Genomic DNA, 20,621 nt, shown 5'->3' with positions numbered 1-20,621 from the left:
ACGCGGAGGCCCGGCCCCGGCGGTCTCGCGCTGCGGCCGTTGCGGGCCCGCCCCTGTCCGGTGGGTGCTGAGGGGCCGGCGCGGGACGCGGGAGCGGGGCCCAGGGCGGCCGGGGAGAGGGAGCAGAGGGCGCTCCGCCCGTGAGGGGGGGCACGAACAGCGTGTGCTGGCGAGCTGAGCCGCGGGTCCGCGCTGCCCTCCTCAGCCCCCGCGGCCAGGGAGCCTCGGCAGACCTGTCCCAGCGGCGGCACCGGGTCCCCGGGCACGGCTAGCAGGCCCCTTGAATGCCACTAGGAAACCACTAGGCGCCAAGGACTTGAAAACAGTGGGTTCCCTTTTGCATAAACAGCTTGCTCTTTGTGCCTGACACCCATTGCTAAGCGTGCTTTGCTCCTTTCCTGCGTAAGTAGCAGCAGATGCTATTTGACCAGGACTGTCAGTTTTTGTGGGGATGTAAAAACAGGAGAAAAGCATCTTTCTGCCCACTTCTTGGTGATATTTACTCTATAATTCTGATGAAAATTGCAGTAGAAACCTTTTGCTTACAGGTTCTTTGAGTTTTGCCTCCCACGGTAGGAGTGTGATTTGGGTATGGTAAGTTTGAGAGCACAGCATGTTAGTAAGGAGCTTAGGCTCAGGCTCTGGCTGTCTACCCTGAAGGCGCTGACAATGTGTAGTCAGAGCATGAGCATGAAAATAATCACAGAAAAAGCCTCTGAATGCCAAGAAAACTAAGAGAAGTGTATCTATGAGGATGAATGAAATAAATCAAAGTCTTTTCAGGTCTTTAATTTGTATTTATTTAATTTTTCCCCCTTTATCTCTCCGTGTTTTAAGGAATATGGAGCAGTGAGCTCCCTGCGGTTTCTTGTGGCTCTCATCTATCAGATTTTGACATGATCAAACGTTTGGTGGAAGATGTGCGAGCCAGGCTGCGTTCTGGAGTCACTGTCAACTCACTCGGGCAGTGTGTCGAGGAGCTTGTCCTCAATAGCATCGATGCCAAAGCAACATGTGTAGCTATCAGGGTGGATTTGGAAGCTTTTAAGATCCAGGTGGTGGACAATGGCTCTGGGATTGGGAAGGAGGACCTAAAGGCTGTTGGAAAGCGCTACTTCACCAGCAAGTGCAGCTCAGTGAGAGACTTGGAGAACCTGACTTTCTATGGCTTCAGAGGAGAGGCTTTGGCAAGTATAGCCAACATGGCCAGTGTAGTGGAAATCTCATCTAAGACCAGCAGGACAGCAAAAACATTTTTGAAACTGTTTCACAATGGGCAAGCACTGGAAGTGTGTGAAGCTGAGTTGAACAGACCAAGTGGCGGAACTACAGTCACCGTGTGCAATCTGTTCCATCAGGTACCAGTGAGGAGAAAGTGTATGGATCCTGTGCTGGAAATTGAGAGAGTGAGACAGAAGGTAGAGGCTGTTTCCCTAATGCATCCTTCTGTTTCTCTTTCCTTAAGAAACGATGTTTCTTGTTCCATGGTGCTTCAGCTCCCTAAGACAAGAGATGTGTACTCGCGTTTTTGTCAAATTTATGGACTGGGCAGATCCCAGAAGTTACGAGAAATAAATCACAAGTCTGGGGGATTTGAGATAAATGGTTTTATCAGTACTGAGGGACATTACAATAAGAATATGCAGTTCTTGTATGTGAATAGGAGGCTGGTTTTAAAGACAAGACTACATAAACTAATTGATTTTTTATTAAGAAAAGAAAGCCTAATTTGCAAGGCAAAGAGTGTCCCTGCAAGCCGACAGGCTAATTCAAGTCCTGGTCGCCATCGCTGTGGGCCAGAGTTGTATGGGATCTTTATTCTCAATGTAACCTGTGCATACAGTGACTATGATGTGTGCCTGGAGCCTGCAAAGACTCTGATTGAGTTCCAGAACTGGGATGTTCTTCTAACTTGCATAGAGGAAGGAGTGAAAAAATTTTTGAAACGAGAGCATTTATTTATTGAACCTTGTAGTGAGGACATCAGAGAATTTAATGAACACAATGACTTTTGTTTACATAATGCTCCAGTTCTGAAGCCTTCAATTCTTGATGAGAAGAGCATCCAGGAAAATTTTAAGAAAACATGTAATGAAATTGTGGATTCTTATGAAATATGTAGCTTGCAATCAAAAGATGTCAAGAGGAAATCCATTACTGGGAAAAAAAGTTCAAGTCTTATAGAGTCAAGTAAAAATGTACAGGAAACTAAAAATGCCCCAGTTCAGAACACTGCTGAATCATCTGATCCATGTAGAAACAGTAAAGCAGAGATTCCGTTGCCAAGCAAAGATGACACAGTTTCTGATTTAATTAAATCAAATACCTCAGAACAGAAGCCAAAATACACTAGCGGTTCCCAAAAAGTATCTGATACTCGTCTGAAACCTTCAGAACATCTTTGTTCCTCTTTCAGTGGAGGAGTCAGATCAGAAATAAGGGAAATAGATGGTTGTGGTGACCTAGAGGATTGTGCAGAGAATAATATAAAAGATGTGGGCAGCCAGCAAGGTCAAGTAATGCAGGAAAGCAATAAGGTTCTTGTCTTAAATAAGGATGTTATTCAATCACTGCTTGAGAGAGAAGACCCCACTGAAACAGCAGTGGGACCTGAAACTGTCTCTAGAAGTTCATTAATAACACTGTGTAATGCAAGAAGAAACAGGGGAGCAGCTGAAGTGATAGATGATGCCAGAAGAGGGGCTGTTAGTTCAATACCATTAAAGTCGCGCCTTACAGACCTTATAAAAAGTGTTGTGCAAAATGAGTCCCCACATGACTGTGAACAGACAGAAACAAATCTTGCATCAAACTCACAGTGTAGGCCTGCCCGTGTCAGTGCCAAGGATATTTTTGACCATAAAGTAAATGTTGTGATTCAGTCTTCAAATGCTAAGGGTATTTCCAGTAATGCTAATAAAGAATATACAGCTTCTCTTACCAGAGAAGTATGCAAGACTGATGGTCATGAGAACAAAGCTTTGTCACATGGGGTGAGGGAGGAGACAGCTCTGCCTGCTGCTGCCAATAAACGACCTTATGAAACATCGAACAGTGCGGAATTGCCACTGGCAACTTCTTCAGGTATTCCTCGCAAGAGAATTGTTATCAAAAACACTAGAAGGCAGATAGCTGTGCCAAGATTGCAGCCCTCTAAGAAACTGAGCTTGTCCACACAGCTGGGATCATTAGAGAAATTCAGGAGATATTATGGAAAAGTTAAGTCTACACTACCAACACCCACATCAGAGCAAAATGAATGTGGTCTCCCAGTTCTTAATTCAGAAACTAACTCTGACTTTTCAAAGGATGGGAATGGCAATCATGATAACTTTGGCAGTTGTGAAACTCCACCTGCGGCAGAAGATAAAGATTCTAATAATATTAGCCAAGGTTTTGGTTCCTTGGAAAAGACTTTATTTTGCAGTGGAGAAATGTCACAGGACAAACGAGCCCTTTGTCAGAGTCCTTTGACATTGTCTGATTACTCTCTGGTTAGTAACAAAACCACAAGTTGTAGAAGATCTCCAGGATCGTTATCATCGAAACTATCCAGAATGAAAACGGATCACAAAGAAGTAGAACAACTTGGTGAACAGTTCCAAACAGACTCAAATAGAAAAGATGTCCATTCTTTTGATTGTGAATCCTCAAATAATGATTTTTTGTATAATGTTTGTCAAACATACAAATCCTCAGTGGAAAAAATGAGGGAGTGTAAGTCCAGCATTTCTAAGGAAGCTGTGTGCTCGCAATCAGATGGTGTGATAGCAGAGTCTGTGAAGAGTCCTGTCAGCTCATCACCACTCAGCAGCATAGAAGGAGAGTACACAGTCTCTTCAGTTTTAGCATCACCTGCTAAAAATGATTGTACTGACATCATCTGTAAAGTCAAAAGTACATTAGGTGAATCCTCAGAACAAAATATGAAAGATACTGAGGTTCCCCACGTGACCTTGCAAAGGCACTTGTTCTCTGATGACAACATGAGCACAGGCAATCTGAGGAATGATTCTGTCTGGCTCCAAGATTTCGATGCTTTATCGGGTAAGACAGTGTACATCAATAAAGCAACTGGACTCAGCACCTATGGCACTCCTCCTTGTGAAGGATTTCAAACTGCCTGCATTCAAGATATAACAACAATGGCTGTGAATGTTGTTTCAGAAAATGGTAAGAGGGGTGGTGGTTGTAAAAATGGAATGAGGAAAACTCTTCTTCTAGGTGCATGAAATAAACTTGCTGGCAGTACCTGAGAGCTTTTACTGCATTAGTTACTACCTTATAGTTAATAGCTGCATGGAAAACAAGAAAGTGTTGGGAACTGTGGAGACAGTAAAACATTAACAGTAAAGATATTAAAAGATCTTTTTAAATAAAATGATAAAAAGAAATGTCAGCAGCATGACAATTAACTGATAGCTGCCTATTTTTCGCTGGGCATCATGACATTCTCTGTGATAACAGTTACATATAGCTGTTGTCACATGTAAAATGAGGAATATACTTCAAAAGAGGTGTACCAGAAAAGTACTGTGTTTTTTACCATTTTGTCCTAAATAGTTATGTTTCTAAGAATGTGTAGTTAAAGAGAACCTTATATTAAAATGATCTTTTTTCAAACTGCATACAAAATTTAAAGCAATCCGTGAAAGATAAAGAAAACATCTAACTTCATTGAGAAAGTGTAGTCTCCTGTCCATGGATTTTAGAAGGGCTGTTCTTTCTCACTTTGTAGCAGATGTTGTGCAGCATTGTTGCTTTTTTGATGGTGGGCTTTTTCCACTAGTGAAAGAATCCTGCATAGTATTATTTTTTCATGGGCACAGTGTTCATGAGTCTTGTAGATCTGTCTAGGAATATCTCTATATTCCTGATCTAGTTTGTCTGTCTAGTACTGTCTTTGATAATTTTCCCTTTAAGGGAAAAAATATCTGTGTTCTTGTTTTGCATTCTGTCTGTAGGCAGATTGTATGAGTGAAGATGCAGCCATTCTTGGTGTAGACTTTATTTTCTACTACATAAATTATTTTGAAAAAGTAGTTTGGACTTCTTTCTAGCTATCATATTAAAAATTTGTCTAATCAATTGTCATGGCCTTTGGTTTGTTCCATTTTTGTCTGTTACTTCCTTGTTTGTCACCAGTCACAGAAACACTGGTGCAGTAGGTGTTTCAGTTGTTGAGCTATTCCCCTTTATGTATAATAATTGATGCCAAAAGCTTTTAATATCTATCTAATTATCTGAAGAAAATGTGATGCAAGTTTTTATTAAGCAAAACTACTTGCAAGTGCAAAGATACACTTTTTGACTAATATTTTTGTTTCTGTGGTATACCAGTTTTGTTGCTCACAGTACTCTTTAGTAACCAGCCAAAGCCCTGAGATGCAGAACTTGACCTTCTATCCAAAATGTTGGATAGTGCATTCATGTTTATAGAGATATGTACTCTTATGCTTTCAGATGATGTACAGTGTGTAGGCTTTGAAGACACGTGTTGTATTGCATCTTTTTACCTCCCATGGCACTGTCCTTAGCCTTAGCATTGGTGTTACTCTTTGTTGTATCAGTGGTGCCAGTCTTTCTACCTCTGCCAGTTCCTTGGCAATATGTCTGATTTTATTCTTTACTTGGATTAAGAGCTGGACCTTGCAATTGTTCACAAGGTGTTTGAACTGTGGCTAGATCCTGTAGGTCTTAGGTTTTCAAAGTTCAACAAACACATTCTTTCATATGTTTTTGAAGCAAAGGATGGTTGCTCCTTTCAGCCATAGGAATAAATATAACTGTGTCCTAACACAGCATTCATGTCTCTTAATGTTGAGCACTGTTTTAGACTGCTGTTAAGGCCCAGGAGCAGAATCATTTCCTCACTTGTATGCTTTCATTTTGGTTTTTAGAGTAGTGTCAGTAACCCCATGTTGTGTTAGAATTTGACTTAGAATTTCATAGCCCCTAAGAATAGCATCTTTACACAATTCTAGGGAAGTTACACTGCTTAGCAATAGGTGGAAGTAGGTAAGAACAATCCATACCCTCCTTTTCATGACAGCAGTGGCTGTCTGACATCTTTTCCAGCCACAAGCCACATGCTCAACAGAGATGTTGGATTTTGTAGGCCAGACCCAGGCAGCTTCATACTGATTAAACTGATTGCTACAGGAAAATTCATCAAACTTCATTTCACCATTGGGTGCCTTCTTTAACAATGCATTTGTGGGGTAGGAAACTATCCTAGCTCAACCTGGTCTTTATTGTTACGCCAGCTATATTTGCAATTTTTGTTCCTTACATTATGTTGTGTCATTACATGGAAATATCTTCATGATCTAACTGAGGCAAGTGAAAATGAATGCTCAAGCATGGTAGTTGTATGGGGCTTGCCTGCATGAAGTATATACCTTACTATCCTCTCCACCTTTTCTGATGCTACTTGTCAGAAGAATCATATTAATAATATCTCTGCCAAGTCTAAGTCTCACCAGCCTTGGAGCAAGTAAATCCTAACTTTCTGAGCAATATATATCTTGAACAAGGATTTTTCCTTCAAAAAAAAAACCCAGGGAGATGACTCTTTGTCTATCACATGTATAAAATACTGGACTTGTTTTATTACAGATGGTAGATTCTTCCCTGAACTTTGATATTGTCTTTTCATGACAATAGTTATAAAAGTTATGCCAGAGTCTGAATTAGGCAGCACTCTTCAATTTGCCACAGTTTAGCAGGAACTACATCAGGCCATTTTGTCCTTTCCTCTGGGTTTTGTGACAATGGGATGCTGAGTTACTCTCCAGTGCTGGGCTGCCCATTTGGATTCTTGAAAGGATTCTCAGTCCCCAGGGTCACTAGTCCTCACTGGAATGGAGCCAACAGTCAGGAGTCTATGGACTGGCCCAAGATTTTATAGAGCCTTTTCACACTGAGCTTATCAGCACACAGCTCGTTTTCTTTGGCATTATCACTCTGCCTCTTTTCCTGAATGCACACCCTTAATTTCTTGGTAGAAAGGAACTTTATTAATTCATTATTATTTCACAAAGAATAGAAGACTGAATTGTACCAAAGGAAGGGTGAAATGTTTACCAACGTGCTGGAAATCTGAGCCACTTTTCTTAATACTCTTGATAACAATACAAGTTTGTAATATTAAATCATTTCTGGGTGGGTGAGAACATATTGTTGGACTAACTCTTTTACCTCATGTGGGCTCACTGACTTGTAGTTTTCAGTTTTACAAATTCCTGATAACTGTATTAAATATTGATAGGAATGGTGATAGACTGACAGTTTTGCTGCTCCTTAACAGAGGGAATTCAACAATGTTTTGATCTTTGATAGACTACTATGTGCATCCTTTCTCTTTGGGGAAAACACTTCTGGTTGCACTAATTCTGGAAATAATTATTACAAGTTTAAGGCATCAGCCAATTTTTACATACAGTCCTGCAGAAACCATGGTAATATTTTTACATTTCCTAAGGTGTGTATGTCTGATAATTCTCAGCTTTTTACGTATGTGTTGTTATTTCTCAATGTTAGGTTGCAGAATCTGTGTGATACTTGAAATTTTACAGGGCTAAGCACATGCTCTTTTATAAGAATATGGTAGATGTATAGCTTTTAGTAATTTTGCTTGCTGCTTATTAAGCAGCAACAAATAATTATTATTTGTTTAGGGTTTCAGTTCAGATGCCATCCCTTTAGAAGTGAGATTGTGCTTCCCTTCCTTCCTAGACCTCAGAAAGAGAAGACTCAGACAAGCCAGAATCTGAGAGGTAGGGCCAGCTTTCCAGGACACAGTGTTCTGTGGTAAAAACAAATAAAAAAATTCTCCCAGATGTCCCAACAGGAACCAGAATTACTCAAGGTCTGTTAACAATGGGACTGTGTGAGTCATCTCAGATCTAGAACTGGAAAAAAAATTTTTGGGTTGAAGGCAGGTTAAAGAATACTTATTTACAGGATGAAATACCCAGTTCTTTGTTGAATTATGTCATGAATTTAAAGAATAATTACCTACTCACTTCTTTGTACTCATTCCAGCCTTGGAATGTGAAAAATAGCTTCAATCCTCACACTTTTTTTTTTTGCAGTGGAAAGGATGAAATAATCTTTTTGGTATGTAACTTTGTCCTGAGGGAGTGGGTAGCTAAACAGGTCTTTCTTTCCCTACAATCCCTCCACCCCTTTTCCAGGCCTGTTGAATTGTGCTGTAGCATTTTCAGGAGTCAGAAGGATGCACACTGCCCTTCCTAGTTAAAGCAGACAGTACAGAAGCCTAGTGCCATGTTCCATTATTTATTTGTACACTCTCCCCTTTTTGTGAAGGAAAAAAAAGAAATAATATTTGAGTGAGGTTGAGGTCCCCAGTGAACATTCTATTCTATTGACAGGTGGTGGTAGTTCCTCTATTATCTGTGTGTTCTTTCCTAGATGCTGAAGGGGAATCCCTCCAGTCATTGCTTTTGGAATGGGATAATCCTGTTTTTGTTCCCTGCCCAGAGGTAAGTATTGCCTTGCATCTCATGCTGAAATAGGAATAATTTTAGATTTTTGTTATTTTCTGACATTGGGTCCAAAATTGCAAATGTAATGATTGTTGCCTATAAGTTATCCACGGATATATTACACTGTGGACCTGGAAGTTTTGGTTTTTACAGACTGTTTAGATGCAAGTCATTGTTGTGGGTTTATTCAAAGAGAGGCAGGTATCAGGCTAATCTTTCATTTTACATAATTCCAAAACCAGAACATTGTAAACTGTCTTTCCCTGTACAGAGACAGTCATCTCAAAATTAGAAGTTATCGAATGGCAAAATTGTAATATAGTGTTTGTCTGCTTTGTGGACAGAGATAAAATAACCCAGGTTTGAACAGGTCTTAAAAGTGTATTTTAACATAGCTGTTTTTAAAGCCTGGCAGGGTTACAGCATGTGAGAGGGAAACAATGTTGGAGCTTTTATAAAAACTTCCTTTGCTGTCATGAGGTAGCATTATCTTTAATCCTCATGTTGTGTGTGTGTAAACATATGTATGTAACCATTTCCACCTGCAAACAATAGGCACGGAGTGCAAACCACCTGCTGGTGAGTTTCTGGAAGGGAACACTTCTGTTCAGCCTTGCAGTGACGTGTGCTCTGACTCATTCCGGGGTAATGCATCCTTTGTAATGCCATCCCCTGAGAGCTCACGTAGGCTGATCATTAACTTCAGCTTTTGATACCTACTTGGAATCAGCTGGATGCATTGAAATTAGCAGGTAATAGCCAGATGGGAAAGATACGTGGTGGTAGAAGCAAAGGTATTGCCAGATGGTTTTTTAGTTGCTGTTATTCTTGTATAGAAACCTTGGTTTGTGAAATGCAGAGTTATTTCTAGTTTTTGTTAAAATGGTTCATTGGGAGTATCTGCTCTGTGTATTTGGGGTTTTTTGCCACACTGTTGAGCTTTTCCTTGATGTGGAATCCTGTTTTTACAGATTGCAGTTGATGTGACCAGTGGTCAGGCTGACAGTCTGGCTGTGAAAATTCACAATATCTTGTATCCTTATCGTTTCACCAAAGACATGGTTCGTTCAATGCAGGTACAATATAATCTATTACTTGCTTTCATCCCCAAAATCCTGCTCAGCACATGGGATTTGCTGATGTTTCTACCTGCTAGGAAAGAAATATCCAGGAAAACAGTTCACATTCCTAATTTTCACAAGCACTAACAGAATTCTTGGTCATATGTGATACCAGCAGACATGTGTGTCATGCCATATCCTGGTATCATCTCATGGTTAACCAGCTATCTGCAAGTGACTCTAAAGCTACTTGACTAGTATGATTAGATCAAAATCAAGAGATAGCCCTGTTACTGCTGCTTAGAAACATTATTAACTAAATAATAGTTCAAAGTACAGTTTTTATATTTGTTGTTTAGCATTTTCTTAGTTCTTATTTCTATTAAATCTGTGCCCTGTATCTTCCTTTTTTATTTACCTTAGAAATGTAATTCCTTAGTAGAGGGATTTCAAAATCAAATCCAAATTTTAATGGAAAAACTTGAAATTTCACCCTAAAATTTATGTCTGCACTTAAAAGTGATCTTTAATAGTGGCATAATAACATCAAGTTTTATTATTTTGGTGTTTTTTTAATCAAATGTTTTGAGTGTTAAAAGCTAATGTAAATATAAGTCTTCAGCTTACATATGCGATGGTTTGCTTGGGTAGGAATGCCAGAGTGGATTCTCTCCCTCTCTTGCATCCCAGTGACAAAAGACCCAAAGGTCCAGCTGACACTTCTCTTATGCAGTCAGGCTGCTGACTTTGAGATTGCAGGTTCTGACTCTGTGAGGCATGGTAATGTTCATCTCCAGGGTGGAGATGATTCAAATGATTCCCTTACTTATGTTGTGAGTGCATGAACAATAGGAATAAATAAAGTTACTGTAGTGAACAGGTTATGTTTCACAAAGACAAGAGAGGAAAGATGGAGAATAGAAGGTACCATTTGTCTGTTTTCTCATAATAAGAACCGTTCTTTGAAACTTACTGAATGTTTCTGTGTTTACCTGTATTGTGTTTTCCTTTCTACGTTTTCAAGAAGGCAAAACTAGAGGAAGTTACTACTTTCTGTCTCTGAAAAAACAAAATACTACTTCCAGTACCCTACAGCAATTTTGAGAATCTCTCTACAAAGATTAAAAGCAGAAAATGTTGCATCATGCAACAAGAAAAGAATAAAAAGAATCATTAGTGTTGTGTCCCTTCAAAGAAATAGAGTCATCCATTAATTTTTACCTACCAGGTGAACGTGTTGTGAAACAGAGAATTCAGGGTGAGCTGTCTATGTAACATTGGGAGAAATTCCTCCATAACACCATATCTGTATATTTGAAATCTAACAATAAGATACTGAAAGCATTGTGCACCTCATCTCAGTATTGCATGTTGCTCTGGTGGATTTCTGATCCTTGAGGGGAAAGTCGAATCAAGTCACAGAGGCAAATTCTGCATCAAAAATGAAGGGAAAAACTCTTCCTTTCTTCTGCAGATGATTATCAAGTTTAAAAAAAGTTGTTTACATTCTCTTCTGGTGATAGCAACAGATCAATTACTCAGAGTCACTGTGCACAGCTTTCATTCCCAACTCAAGGAGGTTTCTACCTGGCCATTTCATTCACCTTAGAACAGTTAGTACTCATGCCCTTATTATTATCTTTGAAAAAGTTTATCCAGATTTTTTTAAATATATTTTGAAACTTTCTCTTAGATCCATTTAGATAAACTGTTTCATGACCATTTAATGGTGATTTGACCTTCTGCCAATATTATCTTTTAGCTTAAATAATGTCTGCTTTTTCCATATTTAGTTCCCCAATGTATTGATAAAGAATAACTATGTAGCTTCTCAGTCCAGTTTTGCTAGGCCTTTTGGGTTAGGAAAGATGTGGCTTCCAGTCCTCTAGTCATCATACTAGCTATTTGTTGGTCTTGATCCATTTTGATTGTTGTTTCTTTTGTTTGCCTTCATTTTAAAAAGAATTGTACTGCCCTATAATGAGTTTTTTGAGTATCTTACAGGTTCTTCAGCAAGTGGACAATAAATTTATCGCTTGTTTAATTAACACTAGGAATGGAATGGAAAAAAAGGCAGGTAAGACTGGTTAATAGCATGAAGTTGAGGTGGCTGTCAAGTGGACTGCAGAGGGAGCACTGTCCTATTTGTAATCTCTTCTTGCCTTGGGCTGATGTTGTTAGTAGAGGAAAACCTTAGTCTGCTTGAAATTTCTTGGATCTTCTTTATCTTTATTTTGGACATTGTTGAGTGTTCCTACTGCCTTCAGATTAATGTTATAAAAATAGATGTACTCAAATTGCTAATATCTTTCAGTCTCTGTTCACAGTGTCTGGACATATTCATTGTTGAAGCTTTCTGAAGCTGTACAAAAAAGGCATTCAAAATCAGTAGGTTTTGTAATGTTTTAAAAGATAGTGTCAAACAGAACAGTTTATAGGTGATCTCAGCTCTCATTCTGAAGTTAGATGAACATGTCAATAGACAAGAGTTTCTGACTCAATTTAGTTACCTAATTTAACCACCATTTTGGATCACTAAATTTCTGTTCTATGGTAACTTTATGTTCTGCCAACACAGTCTCCTCCTCACTTTGTTTCTGTGAAACAAGCTGATACTTATCTTCTAAATGTGGCTTCTGGGAAGTGGTTATTCTTTCTGACCCCTGCAGTTGCCTGGTACAAAGTTGCCTATTTCTCATCTGTTGTGGTACATTTTTAGATGGAAACCTCCTGATTTTGGTGGACCAACATGCAGCTCATGAACGGATCCGCTTGGAGCAGCTGATTGCAGGTGAGGATTCAGGTGGTCTAAGAAACAGATAATCAGTGCACAGAAAAGTACAAATGAGCTCTCTGGCATGTACAGAACCAATAGGATATCTATCCATTTAACATCTTTATCCTGATCCCTAGAAGAGTGCAGGCATTCAGTATCTGTAGCAATCATAATATTGGCAGCTGAAAATTCTTACAGCCTTTCCAAAAATAAAAGATATGATCCCTACCCACAGAACTATTGAACTAAAATAGTCCTGACATAATGAAAGAGCAGGAAGACTGATAGGAAAAACAATGAAGAGGAAATAAAACAACATCAATAAGTTTGTGTGGTTACACTGTGAAGAATAAGACATGGGATGCTGAATAAAGAGTCTAGTTCATTTGGTTCCTTTTTAGCTGAATACTGTGCTTAAAGCCTAAAATTTCCACAGTCTGACTGTTTGCAAAGGGATAATAGTCTTCTGTGTAAGCTCATTAGCCATTGGTTTCAGTGCTAAAAAGCACAATAGCCATCCATCAAGCACTTAAAAATCATTGACCTTCTCTTACATCAACAAACACTGTGCAGTTCCTGCCGAGTGTTCCAGGAACTCTGCTCCTTTTGGTCAGGTACTGAAAAAAGGTAAAGACTGAAGGGAGAAATGCTTAATGAATAGTATTTTAACTCCATTTATATCTGACTTTCTGTGGAAAAATTGTTCTCTCTGAGTTGAACCAAATATATCAGTAGGTTGTTTTGCTATTTAGGGTGACTCTTTTTTGGAACTGGTGGGAAAAAACAAAGTGGCATTAACCAACCCTTCCCCAGAGACTGAATGTCTGGTTTGTGACATTCCCAGTCTTCCACAAGTTTCAAGAGAAGGCATTCTGTGGTCATTTTTTAATCCAAGCAGAGGATTACATGCCAAACCAGAGGGTCATTAAGGGTAATGCCTCCGTAAATATTTTAAGAGGGATACTTCTAAATGTTTCATTCACAGATTCCTATGAGAAGGAAGCTGCAGCATGTGGCAAGAAGAAAATACTGTCATCCTCCATCTCTCCCCCTTTGGAGATTGAAGTTACTGAAGAACAAAGAAGATTTCTACGGTTAGTAGTGACAAATAGCTCTCAATTTTGGGGGATGGCTCTGTTGATCAGGAAGATATCTATATATTGTGACCATGAAACTCAGGAGAAAAATTGTTGATTCTTTCCTGAGCAGAGCCCAGTTGGCTCTCTCTGTACTGAGGGAAATGGATACGCTTCTTAGGCACGTTGTTACAACATCTCAAGACAAAACCCTGGGGTGTGCCATTTTTGTGCCTTGCAATGTGCTCTGATTTCCCTGGGAAAGTAAACCTTCATGTGTGGGCCAGAAGACTGCCAAAGCAGCTTCCAGCAGTTCCTCCTGTCTGGGGCTCAGGACCTGGGAGTGCTCAAAGGACTGCAGTGCCCAGACTGTCGACCTAGGTACTGACTTTACAGGCACTTTCTGAGAAGAGGAGGATGGGATATGGAAAATCTGTATTGTGAATCCTTCAAAAACACATTCCTTTTTCCTAGGTGACTGCCAAGAGTAACTAATGAACACTGTTTCCCAAATGTTTCAGAATGGTGACCTAGGTACAATTAGGATATCTAACTTTTGTTCTTCAAGAGTTTAGATACAGATTTCTTGTTGGACTATTGCAGACCTATTGGACACGCATCGAAATTTCTTTTCCCCCACATCCTTGCCTGTCGCCTGCCACATCCATTTGTGAGGTTTTCTCAGTGCATTGTTCTGAATTTTTAGATGAAGTTCTGTCAGTATTACCTCATTACTTTTCTTTTTTGTGATTCCTGTGGCAAGCTCAACAGCTGCTGATTCAGTCCTTATTAAGATTGTTGCCTACTACAGGGATACACTTGCTTAGTGTTGATCATATTTCAGTAATATTTGGATTTTTTTTTTGTTCCCACCTCTCAATGATGTTGTTGCTAACATCACAATATTTGTAATGCCTCTTCTTCAACTTTGATTTATTTTTGCTCTGATCTATGAATGTCTCTCATTTCTAATAGATCTACTTTAGAGAATGGATGGCTAAAACTGAATACAGTATTCCAAGTGGGAGAATCCCATTGATTTGTACAGTAGCTTTGCAGCTGTGCTCATGTTTTCTGTTTATTATATCCACACCTGATATTTTGTCTCCTTTTTTGTCTATTGCTGCTTGCATGAGCTGCTTCTGTGTGGATGGTCAAGGCAAAGAAACAGAGTAGGGGAGGTTATTTTTTGAATTTCTGTTGTTTATGTAGAAGCCAGCCAAAAGTAGAAATAGATTAAATTACTTCTGATAATTTGTATTTATTTATCTTTAGGTGGAGTAAATTCTGGTTTTCTGCCCATTTTTCATTCATCCTACTGATTTCTATTCTATTTTTCTACTTGTTTTAAATTCTGGTTGAGTTCAACTTTGTCTCTATCTAGTCTCAGCTGACCGAAATAATTTTGTGCTTTCTACAAATTTGCTTGCTTGACTGTGCTTCTTCTTTTCCACATCATTAATAAACAATCATGAAGATACAGATGAGGACTCGTGTTGAACACTGACCATCTGTTGCCAGCACACCTTGCTTCCGTAGTCTCTAAATCATAATAGGTGTTCCTTCTCTATCCATGACAACCTTTTGCATTTCCTTTTTTATCTACTTTTAAGTGGTGACATGAAAGACTTTTGGAAAGAGCTAATAAATTATGAGAGCTACTATTTTCATCAGGTAAATCACAAACATGCTACAAAACTGAGTAAGGAAGTAACTCAAAAAGGCATGTGTTTCTTCTAAGGACATTGGTTGAATATTCAGCACAGAGGGATGCCAGTTGTGATTTTCAGCAAGAAGCTTACTGGTGCTAGCTTACTAGTACTTTTATTGTGTGACTTAATAATTTTTCAGTATGTATTAGCAGTTCATCCCTTGCTCTCTGAGACTATCATTACGAAAAAGTTAGGAATTAAAAGTATTATGTGAAAGTCTAAATTCTATTGTTATTGTTACTCTCAGATTGTGACTGTATTCTGAGGTAAAGTTTGGTGTAATAAAATAAAATAACCTGTCTCAAAGACCTTTCACTTGAGCTGTGCTTGCAATTTAATCGTTCAGCTGGACCTCTGGTTCACCTGCAGCTTTGGTTCTGTTATTTATCTACTAGGCATTGTAGTAATGCATTGTTCTGTTGACTCTCTTGAACTTCCTTCTTTATTTTTTCTTTTAATAATAATAAAAAAAATAGAAAAGCCCAGTTGACTTCAATAGCTGCTTGGATTTTGTAATTTCATTCACAATAGGCTTTTTGTCTTTCTTTCTGTATAGCCTGCTGAAGGCTATACATGTCTTCTTGTTTTTTAAATAGAATTTCACAAGCCACGTTCATATGGAGGCTAATAATTGTACTATTCTCATTATTGATTTAGGTAAGTTTAGATTTGCTTCTTTCTATTTTTTGCTCAAGGAATTTCTTTTCTAGAACTAACCTTTACCACCTTTGTTTTAAGTGAATACTCCCTGAATTAATAAAGTGTATATTGTTACAATTGTTTTCATTTTGGAGATAAGCTCTCATCTGTCTTTGAAGTCTCATTTTTGTGTGTATTTTTCCATCCACAGGCTGACATATGTCATAATTAACTGGAGGTTGTTCTTTCCTGTATTCTCTTTGCTTAACAGGATATAAAGTTCATTAAACCATCATAAATTTCTTAAAATACTTTTTCCATTTTAAAAATTTGCTCATATGTGTTAATTGAAATCACAGTTCTTTTAGATTAGACTTAAAGTAGTCTTAATGCTGTGTAATTTCAATATTTGGAATGTTTTTATGTTGAACCAGACATCTCGCGCACCTTCAGAAAAGGCAGATTTATAGATTTAGAAACAAAGCCTCTCTTCACATAACACAGGAACTCTTAGATCTTGTAGTTGTGGAACATGAAAAATGCACGGTTATTGGAGCAAAAAAACATGTCTGAATGTAAGCTGAAAAGGCAAAATTACTTGGAATCTCATGAGGCATGGATTTCGAGATGGGAAACTGTTACAGGAAGTGATATGAGAAACCATGTATGTGGACAGAAATACAGAAATATTTACATGTGCTATGGAATCATAGACACAGTGGTTGATGTCTTATTTCTCTTGGTTTTTCTTCCTCAGATGCTGCTACAAAGATTTGGAGGACTTGGGTCTTGAATTATCATTTCCTGAGACAAACAACTCCTTGATTCTTGTGAGGAAAGTGCCAATGTGTTTTATAGAAAGAGAAGCCAATGAATTACGGCGGAAAAGACAACCTATCACTAAAAGTATTGTGGAGGTCAGCTGTGTATATGGTGAAGTTATGATAGTGGGTCTTGTTCTGTATTCATGGCCCAGGAAATTACAGGATCTCTGTTATGAAGGAGACAATGAAGTCCCCTGGCAAATGTGAATGCCATCCCTTTTTCGTAGCTAAATAGTCCCCAAACTGAAACCACTGAACTATAACTGAAATGATAGAAGACTGTTTCAGACTTGGACTAGTGGAGAAGCTAAGAAAAACTGTGTATAGCAAAGATATTTTAACTGATTACTGCACATGGATGCTTGAATGGACAGTAAATGCTTCTTGCAGGAACAGAAAAATTATTAAATGAAGGAACAGTAAAATGAATAAGTAATAACAATATTTATGTATCAGCAATATTAAAGTTGCTTCCATGAAATCTCTATATCAGTAGGGTCAGTGAGGCTTTCTAAAAACCACTGTTTCAGATGTTCTGCAGTTTTAGGGTGAGAAATTTCTGAAGTGATTACTTGCAGTGGGAGGTCAGGATTTTCACCTAGGTCTTCTACACCGTGGTCAGTACAGACAAACAGTATCACTTTTTCTTATTCTGGCAGTCACACAGTAAGTTATACACAGATATGAACAAAATAGGATAGGGGGATGGAAGGGAAAAATAGCAACTGATGACATTACCTTTTTTCTTTCTAGGAGCTTATTCAAGAACAAGTTGAGGTGAGTTGCTCTCTACTTCTAGAGTTGACTATAACATCCAGTGCTTACTGCGTGAATCAAAGGGAGCCTGTTGAGCTTCAAATGAGAGAGTGGGCTAAATAATCCCCTAGCTTTTCTTCATTTTTAATTTCCTTTGTGTTACAGTTCTTTTTTGTCATATTAGAAGGAAAGTAACCTGATGTTCCCTTACTGCTTTTAGCTATTGCAGACCACAAGAGGAGGAGCGCGAGGGACACTGCCTCTGACGTTTCTGAAGGTGTTAGCTTCCCAGGCCTGTCATGGTAGGGAAACTCTGCTTTTCTTTCATTCTTTCTTTTGGCTTTTTTTTCCCCCCAAACCTTTGTCTCTACACATCATCCTCCCTGGGACAGTGTTTGGATGTGTTTGCAGCTATTGTAGGGTTAAAGACTATATCTTAGGGATGAGGAGGTAATGCTCATGGACAGCACTAACGGATAAACAATACTCCCCCAATTCATTAATGTACGGGCCTAACATACTTCCCTTCATGTGAAACATACAGTTCTGAGATGCATTTATCTCTGTGTGCTCTAAACCATTCAAATAACAGCTCTATGATGGGCCAAGGGGAAGGTGCTACAATCTGCTTGTAAGCATGCAGGAAAGAACACTTAACCACTCTTTCCAAATTTTTTATTTCCTTTAAGTATCCCAAGTGGTAGTTTAAGTGTGCCCGCAACATTTCAAGTACTTTTGGAAGGAGTGTGGTAAAAATTTACATCTTCTCAGGGAACTGTTGCTTTCCAGCACCTGGCAATGAGCAGGCCTTCTTGGTCTTGACTGCAGTAGCTCCAGCATCTTGTTGCAATTCCTGTGCCATATACAGTATCAATGAGATCACGCTGAAAGGGCAAATGTGAACCAGAAGTATCTGTTTTCTCAACAGTGTCTCAGTTTTCAATTGGCAGTCAATAGGTTTTGGGTTTTTGTGTCTAAAAAAGTCTCAAGGCTGAAAGCATATTGCAGATGGTCTTTTGCATCTGTGCAGGCTGAAGTTTGCAAACACCTCTGGAATAACTCCCTAATGTTGTGCTTGAATGTCCTCTGGATGCCTTTAAGTGCTCACTTGTGAGAATGGACCCAGTGGCAGGGCTAGCACTTGGTTTCAGAAGTGACACCTGTCCGTGGCAGCCACAGAGAGCCACTCAAGCCTGTGAAACTGTTACTAACTGTTGTCTTGGTTTAATACTTCTTGATTTGTGAACTGTTTCCAATTTCAGCTGTAACACACACACACACACACACACACAAAAAGCCCATTTGCCTCTTGCAACATTACCTGAAATGCCAAATGTAATAATCTTACTGTCCATCAGACTTGGACTACCTTAAAGTTTAAGCCATGAAAAGCTGATCTCCTTGTACAGCAGACTCTTTAACTGAGCCAAGCCTCAAGTCTGCCACACTGCAGCCTTTGGGTTGCCTTTGCAGCCTCTCAGCTAATCTCTGGGAGATGCCCCCAAAGTTTTCACTGAAAATCACAGCTGTAGAAGAAAGTGGAGTCCTCTTTGGCAGCAGGGGCAAGAATGTGTCTCTTTTTCAGGAGCTATTAAGTTTAATGAGCATTTGACTTTGGAGGAGAGCTGCAGGCTTATTGAAGCTTTGTCATCTTGTAAGCTACCCTTCCAGTGTGCTCATGGAAGACCTTCAATGCTGCCTCTTGCAGACATAGACCATCTACAGCAGGAAAAACAGGTACTGTGGGGGACACACCTCTGGTAATCCGTGCTCTGGGTTATCAGAGGCGCATCACGTATGTGTGCTAGAGCTAAGATCATACTGTTGGAAACCACCACCACTGGCCTTATATTACTTGACTTGTTACATATTGTTACCAATAAAATGAAACTTTAGGACAAAAGCCTCTGTCCTGTAAACACTTAAGCAAGGATGTTATCATACATTATTTGAATAGTCACACTGACTTGAAGAGTGTCCTTAAGGTTAAGCATACATTTAAAGTGCTTGCAGTTTTGAAGTGTAAAATTTGGAAAGCATGGAAATTCTGAAATTCTGCTAGTGGCAAAGATGCTAATTAAACTAATGCTTACTTTCCCAAAGTTTTAGATGCTATAAAATGGGGATAAAGCACAGGAATAGCAACATTTATTATAAAATCATAGAATGGTTTGGGTTGAAAGGGACCTCAAAGATCATCTTGTTGCCATGACTACGAACACCTTCCACTAGACAAGGTTATATTTAAATTATATTTAAATCAGGTTACATTTAAATTTAAAACAAAATCATTACTCCTCCCTTTTGCTGTTACTGTGCTTTATTGTTATTAAATTGGATTCTGTTGAAAGTCAGGTGGGACTTTGAATTAGATATTAACTTAGGAAGGACTGTATTAGGGCAAAGAGTATGGAAACACTGAAACTTATTTACTTAGTTATGACTTGTGCTTAATTTTTCTTCCTCCAGCCTAAACCTAATTTAACTAGACTTAGGAAGATGGCAAGAGCTTGGCAGCTATTTGGAAAAAAAAAAAGAACCTATTTTAAAAAAAGTTAAAACTGTAAACTGCAACCAGTAGAAGCATTGGTATGATCCATGATCCTGTGGATAGACTACCCCTGTGTGAAGCCAAGTTCTGAGCCAGTGCAGTCACCAGAGCTCTCCTCTGACTACTGATTGAAGGAGCAGAGACCAGCCAGGAGAACATGGCAGGAGGAGCCCACCCTTGGAGCCTGGAGAAGCATCTTCAACCTTAAGGAATAGCACTGGAAGTCTGGGCACTATGTCACTGCTGCACTGCTGGGTGTAAGGAGTTGCAGCCACTTGCAGCTACTGAAGCAAAGCACTTCTTTTCTGCAAGCACAGCATAATTCTGCATAATAGAGAGGGGAATTTTAATTAGTGTATTTTGTAGTACTTTGAAAATTGGAAGGTATTTTTTAATAAAGTTCACATTCAACTCACTCCTTGGGCTCATGGCAGTGGTTGGAATGAGGATTAACCAGCTTAATAGTATATATAGGCCAACTTAGAATCAAGAAACACTTCACTTGGCAACGAATGACACACACAGCTGCCTTCTCCAACTCCTTGCAGTTTGTGTTCTTGAGTGAGAGATTCTAAATCCCCACCTATCCCCACTGAAATAACTCAATAGCTAAATTATTTAGCTATTTTGAAGACAACTGTTGATGGGTTCCTAGTCCCACCATATTTACATGTGAAAGCACACTGTAAAGCCGACCACAGCATCATGCAGTGAGT

General features: G+C 39.1%; 1 protein-coding gene across 3 annotated transcripts; it reads left to right on the top strand.

Moving 5' to 3' along the window:
* The first annotated feature begins 3 nt into the window (after positions 1-3).
* MLH3 (mutL homolog 3) lies at positions 4-20,590 on the top strand. 3 transcript variants are annotated; one of them, XM_058025596.1, is made up of 13 exons: positions 4-60; positions 838-4,173; positions 7,680-7,778; positions 8,437-8,507; positions 9,482-9,586; positions 11,576-11,648; positions 12,291-12,362; positions 13,333-13,441; positions 16,532-16,691; positions 17,352-17,375; positions 17,575-17,656; positions 18,940-19,091; positions 19,824-20,590. In XM_058025596.1, the coding sequence occupies exons 2-13, from the start codon at positions 897-899 to the stop codon at positions 19,911-19,913; spliced, it is 4,314 nt and encodes a 1,437-aa protein (XP_057881579.1). In that variant the 5' UTR covers positions 4-60; positions 838-896; the 3' UTR covers positions 19,914-20,590. The 3 variants fall into 3 exon arrangements, with proteins under 3 accessions (XP_057881579.1, XP_057881581.1, XP_057881580.1); XM_058025597.1 differs by lacking the exon at positions 4-60 and adding an exon at positions 214-325; XM_058025598.1 differs by lacking the exon at positions 7,680-7,778.
* Positions 20,591-20,621: the final 31 nt, after the last annotated feature.

This window comes from Melospiza georgiana, chromosome 6 (genome assembly GCF_028018845.1).
Source record: "Melospiza georgiana isolate bMelGeo1 chromosome 6, bMelGeo1.pri, whole genome shotgun sequence".
Classification (NCBI taxonomy): domain Eukaryota; kingdom Metazoa; phylum Chordata; class Aves; order Passeriformes; family Passerellidae; genus Melospiza; species Melospiza georgiana.
This window is presented reverse-complemented; position numbering and strand designations above follow the sequence as displayed.

Coding starts and splice junctions, on each gene's coding strand:
- MLH3 (XM_058025596.1), top strand. CDS start 897: ATGATCAAACGTTTGGTGGAAGATGTGCGAGCCAGGCTGCGTTCTGGA. Junction 8,508..9,481: donor TTTTTGTTCCCTGCCCAGAG/GTAAGTATTGCC, acceptor CTGTTTTTACAG/ATTGCAGTTGATGTGACCAG. Junction 19,092..19,823: donor ATCTACAGCAGGAAAAACAG/GTACTGTGGGGG, acceptor TTCTTCCTCCAG/CCTAAACCTAATTTAACTAG.